We start from the raw sequence: 10,140 nt of genomic DNA, 5'->3' as shown, positions 1-10,140 counted from the left end.
TACTCCTTCCTTCTCTCTCTCATGTGCACACACTTGCTCACTTTCCCTCTCAAATTAAAAAAAAAAAAAAAAAAAAAAGGAATTTGCAATGTATCTCACTGCAGAGAATGCATAGTCACCTCCTTTATTTTTCCTTCCAACCTCCCCAGATTTTTTGAGAAAGGCTCTTCTTCTGGGTCATTGCCTCTTCATGGTGCTCTCAATATATGACTCCAGTAGGAAGATGGTTTCATCCACTTGGATTTCACTGGCATCCAACCTGAGTGAAAAAGTGAAAGCATTTACACAGACTGAACATTCATTATTTAAGATCAGAGGCCATGGAGAATGGCACTGAGGGCATTTTAAGAGATGGTTTGAAGGGGGAGGTGACTGCAAAGGTCCAGGAAAGAAGTGATAAAGGCCTGCATGAGGACCAAGATGAAAGGCCAGATTTGAGACACATTATTGAAGTTAAATCAACAGACTCGGTGAACAAGAGTGTGTGATAAGGCAATAGAAGCTGAAATGCTTTTAGAGTTTTTAAGCCTGGGAAAACAGGTGGATTAAATTCTGCCAACTGAGCTGGGGAAGAAGAGGGTGCGTTTAGGTTTGCTTGGGTGAGGTTGGAAGGGTAACGGGGTGTTGAGGTGGACTTGTCTGGAAGGTATTTTGAAACATAGGTTGGAGATTTATGATGCTTACTTGTTGACATTACGCTTTAGGGTTTCTAGCTGCTGGCGTTCAGGAGCTGTGATCATCTCCTCTATTTCTTGGAGCTGTGCCTCCTCTGCACCTGTAGCCTGCATAGATGCGATAATGGCTTCCACCCTCTGAGACTTTTCTAGTAGACGCCTGTCAGACAAACACAGCTCTGAGGCATGTCCCTCTTGGTGATTCTTTTACCATTTTGGCATAACTCCTTCTTCTCCCATGTTCCTGGTCAAAGTGGATATTGCCACCTTCCAAAGATAGTTTTTACAAGTTTAACTAGAAATATGACTTTGCTCCTGAAACTCTTCCTGCCTCTCATCTGCACTTTAAGTTTAATGCCAATTTGTACATTTCCTGTAAGTTTAAACTGCAAAATTAGTTCACTGGGGGTATATCATAACAGTTTAGAATAATGTATGATTTATGTCAACCTAAGCCAATAATTCAATGCAACTAGATTTGTTATTGTCTCTCTTGGTTCTTGTTTCTATAGGATATTCCCCTTCAAGACTTTGACCTTGAAAAATGTAATTACTCAACTGAAAATGCTACTCACTTGTTCTCTTTGGTTTCAAATTGTCTCCTTTCTATCAAGTTGGCTATGCTCTGAGGGGAGAGAAGAAATGCACAATGGTTCTATTTAGTAGCTCAAGTAAAATGGCTAAAGGGGGCATGAGGGTGAGCCTTATCTGTGTGGAGGGAATGGGGAGAGGGTCCAGAAGAAATCACCTTGTAACATCTGTGCAGCAACATTCGGGCAGCTGACAGGATGTTCACAGTATATAAATAGAAGGTCCTGGATGGGGCATGGTCTGGCGTTTTGGGAATTTCCTATTTGTCCATAGAAAGAAAGAGAAGAGAAATCACACTGTTCTTCAGGAATGGCAAAGTAAACACCTGTCCCATTCAGAGCAACTCAGCTCTCTCTTTCACTTATACTTTCCTCTTCCCCAGTCATTCAGCATCTGTGGCAAAATCAGCCACATGGAGAGCTTTTTCTGTTTGACTGTAGGCATCCTCAGTGAGGAAGAAAGAGAAGGCAATTAACATTTTCTGAGCAATGCTTATGTGCCATGTTGATCATATTTGATCTTTAGGACAAGTCATATTATTTTTTATATCATAGTATTATTTTTATCATTGTTATTATCATATCATGTATCATATCATATAAAATCATATTATTCTTTATATCATTTTACTGAAGAGAAAATGATGGTAGGCAGCGTTAACTGGATCAGAGGCAGAACTGTGATTATGACTCCCAGATCCACTGTCTATTCCCTCATAGGGCATTCTACATGGCTGTGCACATAGTGAGGACCCAATATAAACCACTGGCAGATTTCATCTATAATAGACTTAAGGGCTGAGGAAAGGACAAATCGTAAGGAATAAGAACTAAGGAAAAAGGGCAATTCTGGGGTAATTTCATGGCTGTGCCTCTTTTTAACCAGGCTACTTAAAGTTTCCCAATTCTCTTTCAAGTGCTTGCTATGTCTCTATAATTCTTTTTTTTTTTTTCTCCTTTTCCTATCTCAGATTTGGAAAGAGAGTTTGCTTGGGGTTCAGGATGTTTGCCTCAGAAGTTTCTTTCACCCTCAGCTAGCTCCCTTGGTTGGGGACTGTTATGCCACTGGTTACCTGGAGTGATATGAAATTTCCTGAGAGCATTTTGTAAAGCATATCCTTTGCCTCCTTTGCTGGAATCATTGCAAGGTCTTCTACCTGCTTCTGTTCCAGGTGTTTCTTTTGCAAAACTAGACGGAATATTCTGGCACAGCGAGACCCAAACCTGGGAAGGAATAAAGACTAAAGAAGGCAAATGGCATGACACAGATTAGTTTTAGCTACTAGTCACAAATGGTGGTTGCTCTGTATCCATGGAGCCAGGACCAGAGAGAGGAACAGTGGTCAGGGATTTCTTTTACAACTTCACAGATAGTTAATGATACTGCTAATCATGAAGGAGTTACCAACTGCTGACTCACCTGAGTACCTGAGTTCCTGCATTTTAAGTAAAGGCTTTCAGAAGCCTGGTTAAATGGCATCATTAGGAATTAGGCAGTAGGGTATTTAAGTGAAGAACAGTAGTGGATGGGATCTGTAGCAATCCAGTGAAAAAATGGGCAAATTGCACCAAGATGTGTGAATACTGGGTGCCTACATAATGATCAAATTGCTTATTCAAATAAAGTGTGGAGGGACGCCTGGGTGGCGCAGTTGGTTAAACGACTGCCTCCGGCTCAGGGCGTGATCCTGGAGTCCCGGGATCGGGTCCCACATCAGGCTCCCAGCTCCATGGGGAGTCTGCTTCTCCCTCTGACCTTCTCCTCGCTCATGCTCTCTCTCACCGTCTCTCTCTCTCAAATAAATAAAATAAAATCTTAAAAAAAAAAAAAAAAAAAAGTGTGGAAAGGAAGTGTCTGACCCCAACCCTGAGCAGGGTGACCATCTTACCTCTCCTGTACGACAGACTCCAGAGTGGCTGTGGCTAGGGATCCGAGAGCTTTATGCAAGTCTTCATGCAGAGCATTAAGGTCAATAATGTTTTGGCCTGGTCACTGTGATCTTAGTTTTAATGTTACATCTCTAATTCAAAATTGAAATGCTATTTTGTTTTTCACATTGGTCTCATTTATGGTATGTAAGTATTTCAATAACTCAATTTACTGGGATTTAAGTCAGGCTTTTGTTTAATTAAAATTTGGCTAATTAAAAGTCCTTTTTACTTCTTTATCATCAATGTATTAGTTCAATTTTCTGACTTATTTAGTCTACTGAATATTATCTAATCTTTTTTGCATTAAGTCACCATTCCTCTTCATAGTTCAGGCTGCTGACTATAAGGAAATAATGGGTAAGGATACTGATGACATACATTCCTCCACCACTGTCGCCAGACTTTCCAACAAACTCTAGCTATTAAAACAAAAACAAAAACAAAAACAAAAACAAAAACAGAGAGACACAAAGAGTGTTAACTGAATGGAAAGTCCAGTGATTCTATTTCCAAAGGAGCAAATCTGGCCAAGAGTCTGTAGCAGGTAGCCTTCCTATCAGATGATAGTAGAGAAACTGTCTGAGCTAGGTAGGTAGAAAATGGGGCTACAGAAGAAGGATAACAGGTTTCAGTGGCAGAAATAAATTGTAAACACAGCAGGAGAAAAGAAAAAACAGACTTACTGGATCATCTGCCAGCAGAGTGAGATACTGATCAAGAACTTGTTTAGAGATGTTATAGCCAACAGGTAGGGATCTGAAGATCTATGGAGCCAAAAGAGATGGTGAAAATGGGTTTGGAAACTTAGAATTGCTGACATTATTGAAATAAAGATGTTTTAATTTCAGATATCATAAGTATAAATATGTCCAAATATACAGTGATATTGTTTCTAAGAGTAAAGAATGAGAAACAATCCAAATGTACAATAATAAGGAACTAATTAAAATAAAGTACAGCATGGCCACTAAATGGAACATGAAACTGCCATAAGAAATGAGATCTATATATATATACTGACATGAAAAAGAAGGCTTCAATACACTGTCATGTGAAAAAAGCAACCTTAGAACAGTTTATAGAGTATAATCCTGTCTTTTTTGCTAAAAAAATGCATATAACTACATAAATTTTTTTGCTAAAAAATATACATATAACTACATAAAAGTTAAGTATACATATAACTACATAAAAATACATACAACTACTTTAAAAAATATACATACAGCCGCATTAAAAAAAAGGTCTGAATAAATATAGGTATCAAACTATGAACAAGAATCCCCAGGGCTGGGCTGGGATCACACAAAATTACATATTTAAACCGAGGTATGTTACATACAATAACAAGCCCAGATTTTAGAGGTTCAGTCTGATGAGTGTTGACAATTACATATACCCATGTAACTACCACCCACAATAAGATACAGAACATGCCCACCATTCCTAAAAGTTTAGGGGCTACAACTTACAAATATTATACATTTCTATGTAGGTCATGTAATTACTTTTGCTGAAAGAAAAGAAGCCTGAAATTTTTGTTTTATAATAAGTTTAAAATTTTAAAAATACTATAAAGTGAAAATATAACTATATTTAATATGGGTAAATGTAATGAAATAGAATATAAATAAAATGTATTTGATACATTAAGTATTCATGTTTTAAGAAACACACATACTAAAAACAAATTTAAAATACACAAAATAAGTACGCTGAACAAAACAAATATAAGTGGCCAAATAATGTTTTGAGCACCAACAAAATTTCTCAGATTCTAAACAGTGGATTCTTAGAACAATTAGGAATAGCTTTACTTTGACCAAGAGAATGGTTTAGGTTCTTAAAGGATGGATCCCTGAGACCAAATATTTTAGTACCTACCACCTGAAGAAAATCCTTGTCTTACCTCAAACAATAAAAACTCTTTCAAAGGCTCAGATCTCAACCTCATCCCAGGCTCTGTGTATAAGAATTAAAATATCCAATAGTCTGTCAGACTAGTACTACAAGAACATGAAAATCACCTCATTGGAAGACAATGGCTGGGTGAAGGGGGCAGCAGAGGGAGTGGTAATCTCACTCATCCGAAGCATAGTCCGCACGATCTCGCTGCTGGTCTGGGTTTGAAAAGTAAACTGCAATTCAGAATTCACTCTGCTGTGATGGCTCTGGCTATATGCCAATGGCCATATCTGGCAAATAAGTGAATGTTACTGATTCAGGCCACCGTCCCACCCACTTAGGTATCACCTGGTCCATCCTGTTGGCAACTGCGCTGACAATGGCTTGGTCACGGAAGTGCTGGTGGAATCTGTCAAGGTTGGCCTGCCAATAAATCCCATCATCTGGAATGGGCTGGGAGGAGAAAAGGATTAGAAGGAAACATTTAGACACATGTATGTGGTGAGTTTTCTGGTAAGGAGCTTGGATTTAACTGTTCACTATTTCCTAGTAGCAATTACATGGAGAAGAAAAAAATCATTTAATCATGTGGATTAGTGCCTTGACAAGACAAATTCACAATATCCAAATACAGATTCTCTAAACTCACTTATAATCTTTCTCTATCTGAACTCTTCTCTAGTATTCTAAAGTCTCCCATTTACCCCTCTCTTCTTGCTCTCAGCACATGACCTTGCCTCTTGTTTCAGAGAGAGAAAACAGAAGGCCTTTTTTTGGCATAAGATGCTGCCTCTGTCCAATGACTGAAGTAAGTTAAGCCTCAGAAGGGAGACAGCAATGGAGTTTACACTTTGTTAGTTTATTCTTTGTCAATATTTAATGACGTTCATAATCTTACTACTTCTCAACCTTGTGAACTCTCTTGGGGCTTGTTATCTAGGTGCTCTTTCTGCCTTGCCTCAGGGTGAGGACTCCTAGTCCTGTTACCTCTTTGTTATCTGTGCTATGTTTTGTTCTCTTGGCTTTTGGCTCCCCAGTAGCATCTTCATCAGATGATCTTCTCCTTTTACCCTTCCCTGCCAAATAAAACAGATGAACAGCTGGGTTACATCTCATATGAAGATAGAAAATCACTGAACCTCAGAGCAGGTGTCCCTCCATCCCAAGACATCTCCAGCTGCCTCTAGGTTAAATATTTTCATAACATCTCATACTTTTGCCTGGGTGGCTAAGTTGGTTAAGCGTCTGTCTTCACCTCAGGTCCTGATCCCAGGGTCATGCATCAGGCTCCCTGTACGGCAGGGAGCCTTCTTCTCCCTCTGCCTCAGCCTCCCCTTAACCCTGCCTATCTCTCATGAATGAATAAAGAAAATCTTTAAAAAGAAAAAAAAAAAAAACCACACCTCATACTTTTCCTCCATAGTACTTACGTGGTTATTTGATTAATCAAAGTCTTTCGTATTAGACTTAAGCCCCAAAAGGACAGAGACTTGAGTATCTAGCACAGGGTAAATTTGTGATAACTGATTCATTCATTCATTTAACAATTATTGAGGAAGAATCCAAAACTAGGGCAAGTCACAGTCCCATGGGTCAAAATTCCTTACCAATCAAACTAAGTTTAGGAACCAGGTACATGTCCTTTTCACTGATGACAAGAATGGGGGCAGGTGGCAGTGGCCCCGGGTCTGAATTCTCAGTGGCAGGCACCCAGGGGCAACGCTGTACGAAGTGTGTGTCTGCTAGTCGCATAAATGTGTTTGATACCTCAGCATAGTCCATGGTCTTGCCATCTGTACAATAGGAGGAAAGAGGCCGATGAGACAGCTTAAGTTAGCTGAGGGTCCAGTCCAGCAGCCAGCCAATCTACACTTTTGCTAACAGCTATGGATATGCTACTGACCCTCCATAGTCTCTGTGAGTCGGTCTGCCACTTTCTTCACAACAGCTGACATTGTCATTTTGCCATTCAGTAGCAGCTCCTCCACAATGAGCTCTCCAGTGTCGCTATACAGTGTTTTGGCAGTATAGATGTACCGGGGATACCTAAGCATTCGCAACACACGGCTGCACTGGGCTTCATACTCCACTACACCACGTTTGTGCACTTGATATATCACCAGGTTATGCTGGATGAGCACACAAAGGGCTTTTTTCACCTAGATAGGACCCAAAAGAGACAAAAGATCTAAAGACACAGCTCATTTTTGTTGCCAATTTTTGTTCAACAATTTACTAAGTATTCAGAGATGGCTGGGGTGCCTGAGTGGCTCAGTTGTTAAGCCTTTGGCTCAGGTCATGATCTCAGGGTCCTGGGATTGAGTCCAACATCAGGCTCTCTGCTCAGCGGGGAGTCAGCTTCTCTCTCTCAATCTCCCTCTCTCTCTCAAAAAAATAAATAAATTCTCAAAAAAAAAAAAAAAAAAGAATGAAAGCAAATTATTGTCACCCACACATACCTGATCCAGCGATGTTCCTGTGTCGTGAGCAATTACTCTCAGTGGCTGGCTGCCTGTTCTGATTAGGTGGACTCCAATTTTTTCTACAATCTCTCCAAAATGCTCTTGCAGCAGCAAAGAACAAAGTTTAATTTCTGCTTGAGTCATTGTACTGAGGAGTCTCTTATGCTGGAAGTAAAGCTGCTGAGTGTAAATTCACGTGTTTTCTGGAGGGCAATTTTGACATTAGAAATTTTTTAAATTTCATTTTAGATACTCTGTCTCAAGAAAATAATAAAAATGCCACTGTTATTCTCATCATAGTGATAAACTAGAAACAACCTAATGTCTAACAATAAGGAGTTAATTCAATAAATGATGGCATACCCACACAGTGGAATACTAGCCACCACTTAAAGTATAATACGTATGAGCACAGAAAATTGTTCATTAAGTGAAAGAAATAGATTAGAAAGCAAAATGTAGAGGAAAATTCAATTATTACAAAAAAGTACATATACATAGAAAAAAAGACTGGAAGATTATATGCCAAATTTACCTTTATGGGATTACGTATGATTCTAATTTTCCTTAAAAATTGGGTGTAAATGGTTTTGCGATGTCATAGACTTTAGATTCTATACTTCATTGATTGTAAGACTTAAGGCCACTGTTCACAGCCCTATGGGAATGCACAGGTAGTGTCATTCCCAGTCCATGAAGAAAATGACAACTTAGAAAAAGAAAATGAGGTAAAGGAAAGCTTCTCAACTGGGTGTTTCAAATAGGAGATGAAGTATGTTGTCTGAAGGGCACTATTTAATTCTAAAATTCCTACTCCTTCAAAAAGCAGACACAAACAGAAACAGACACAGTTGACAATACAGTATAATTATTTCCTTATTATCCCAAGTGCTCCCAATCATCGGTTTGTTCATTTATTTGCCCAAATCCCCAGAGGCCAAGTCTCTGCCTCTCAGCTCAATATTCCCAACCACACGTCTTTGGGGAAGCATCCCCAGACCCTGTGCCATCCCGGAAAAGCACTTCCAAGGAGCTTAGCTCCTGGCTGTTCACTCCCTTCACGCAGGTTCCCGTTCCAGACTTGGTCCCTTCGTCCAGAGACAGGGCCGCTTCGTCCAGGTAGCTTTTTCCACTAACCTCTGGGTCAATGCAATCTAATGCTGCCGAGTCGCCCACGGCGGCTTCTTGCGGCTCCCGCGGGCCGCCGGGGCAGAGGGGGAGCCCACGGCCCTTTCTCGCAGAAAAACGGACAGCCCGGAAGGAGGTAAAGAGGAACAACGCGGGCCGCTCTACCCCGGAGTTTCGGTGGTTTCCGGTGACGCTCTTTCTTTCTTCTCGCTGGAAGGCTGGAGGACCTGCGAGCCGCTGTCTGAAGAGCCGGCGGGCGGGCTGCGGCGGGCGGACTCTCCTTCCTGCGCCTCTTTGGTGCTGGGAGGCGGGCCGCGGGGTCGCCGTCCGCGCCGCCGGCTTGCTGGGCCCGGCGGGCTCACGTGACCGACGCGGGCTCTGGGGCGGTCGGCCGCGCTGAGGAAGCGGCGGCGGCCAAGGCGGCTACCGCAGGCGGGTGGTAGCGGCCTGACAAGGGACCGGCCGCTGCCCTCTCGGACAGCCGCGGCGGAAGAGAAAGATGGCGGAGGCCTCGGCTGCCGGGGCGGGCGCAGGCGCCGCTGTTGCCGCGCACCGGTTTTTCTGCCACTTTTGCAAGGGCGAGGTCAGCCCCAAACTACCGGTAAGAGCCCCGTGCCCTCTGCGCTTAGGCATCCGCGTGGATTTTTTGTCCCGAAGTCCCCGAATGGGTCTTCAGGTTCTCGCACAGCTCTGATTTCTCTGACACCCGTCTCCCTAATATCCTCTGCTCACTTTTCTGGTCGCTGGCCCCAAATCCCGGGCGTCCCGGCCCTGATTCCGGAACTCCCGCCCAGCCCATTTCCCCCACTTCGGATGTTCCACCTGCCCCTCACTCCCTTACCGCCCTTTACCTATCCCCCTCCATCTTTTTGTCTTTCCTAGCAAGTTCTCTGACAACTCTCCCCTCAGTTTTCTTTCACTCTTTTTCACCATGTCTCCTTCCCACGTTGACCTCCCTTTCCCCCTCTCGATACTCTTTCTCTTCAATTGCTTCTCACCTTCCCCTACGGCCTCTTCCACTTTTAACCAGATCCGCCTCCCCCATCCCCAGTGGAGCCAAATAGCGGATTGCTGAAGATTGTCCCTGTCCGGTTGTCTCTAGGGAAGGAAAGAAGAAAGGAGAGAAAGAGAGGGTTGGAATATAACTGTGGGGATGTGAGGAGGATTTGCTCTTCCGTGGTTTCTAGGGTTCTTGTGAAAGTGAAAACAAGTATACTAACGACTTGTAGAGTGCCTGTGCTCCCTGTTACTACTGAAAGAAATGGGTTTAGGAAGAAGGCAGGACATACTGGTGCAACTTGGTTGTTTTGGTTGTCCTGCTGCCAGTGTCTTTAACATTACCTCCCTTACCTGCCCTTCCTGGGTTCTGTCTCTTCACTTAAGAAAAAGATCCAGGCCAGAATGCTGGGGACTGGATCCTTTGCCATAAAATTGGTTTTTACCAGTTTC

The 10,140-nt window shown here is 42.3% G+C and overlaps 2 protein-coding genes across 5 annotated transcripts in view; one reads left to right on the top strand and one right to left on the bottom strand.

Moving 5' to 3' along the window:
* Positions 1-108: 108 nt before the first annotated feature.
* On the bottom strand, positions 109-8,938 carry POLR3C (RNA polymerase III subunit C). Of its 4 annotated transcripts, none has more exons than XM_044239076.1 (15): positions 8,701-8,935; positions 7,561-7,817; positions 7,005-7,260; positions 6,709-6,894; positions 6,089-6,177; positions 5,450-5,554; positions 5,224-5,334; positions 3,880-3,960; positions 3,564-3,615; positions 3,154-3,214; positions 2,338-2,488; positions 1,423-1,524; positions 1,250-1,299; positions 685-834; positions 109-259 (listed from the first exon to the last, which is right to left on the bottom strand). In XM_044239076.1, exons 2-15 carry the CDS (start codon positions 7,705-7,707, stop codon positions 178-180), a joined length of 1,623 nt encoding a protein of 540 aa, XP_044095011.1. In that variant the 5' UTR covers positions 7,708-7,817; positions 8,701-8,935; the 3' UTR covers positions 109-177. The 4 variants fall into 4 exon arrangements, with proteins under 4 accessions (XP_044095011.1, XP_044095010.1, XP_044095012.1 ...); XM_044239075.1 differs by having other exon boundaries at positions 7,561-7,766; XM_044239077.1 differs by having other exon boundaries at positions 5,224-5,316; positions 7,561-7,766; positions 8,701-8,932.
* Positions 8,939-9,005: 67 nt separating this feature from the next.
* Positions 9,006-10,140, top strand: part of RNF115 (ring finger protein 115) — a 72,016-nt gene continuing 70,881 nt past the window's right edge. The window contains exon 1 of the mRNA XM_044239079.1: positions 9,006-9,292. Within this exon, the coding sequence (XP_044095014.1) occupies positions 9,191-9,292 (102 nt within the window). The 5' untranslated portion in view covers positions 9,006-9,190. The remainder of the gene's footprint in view (positions 9,293-10,140) is intronic.

This window comes from Neovison vison, chromosome 2 (assembly GCF_020171115.1).
Source record: "Neovison vison isolate M4711 chromosome 2, ASM_NN_V1, whole genome shotgun sequence".
Lineage (NCBI taxonomy): Eukaryota > Metazoa > Chordata > Mammalia > Carnivora > Mustelidae > Neogale > Neogale vison.
Note: the sequence above shows the minus strand (reverse complement) of the source record. Positions and strands in the feature narration are given on the sequence as shown.

What these genes read in the sequence shown, in the direction of transcription:
- POLR3C (XM_044239076.1), bottom strand. Translation starts at nt 7,707, where the DNA reads ATGACTCAAGCAGAAATTAAACTTTGTTCTTTGCTGCTGCAAGAGCAT. An exon ending in ATAGCACAGATAACAAAGAG is followed by an intron (nt 5,555 to 6,088) that starts GTAACAGGACTA and finishes TTCTCCTCCCAG; the next exon opens with CCCATTCCAGATGATGGGAT. An exon ending in TTGCCAACAGGATGGACCAG is followed by an intron (nt 5,335 to 5,449) that starts GTGATACCTAAG and finishes TCTGAATTGCAG; the next exon opens with TTTACTTTTCAAACCCAGAC.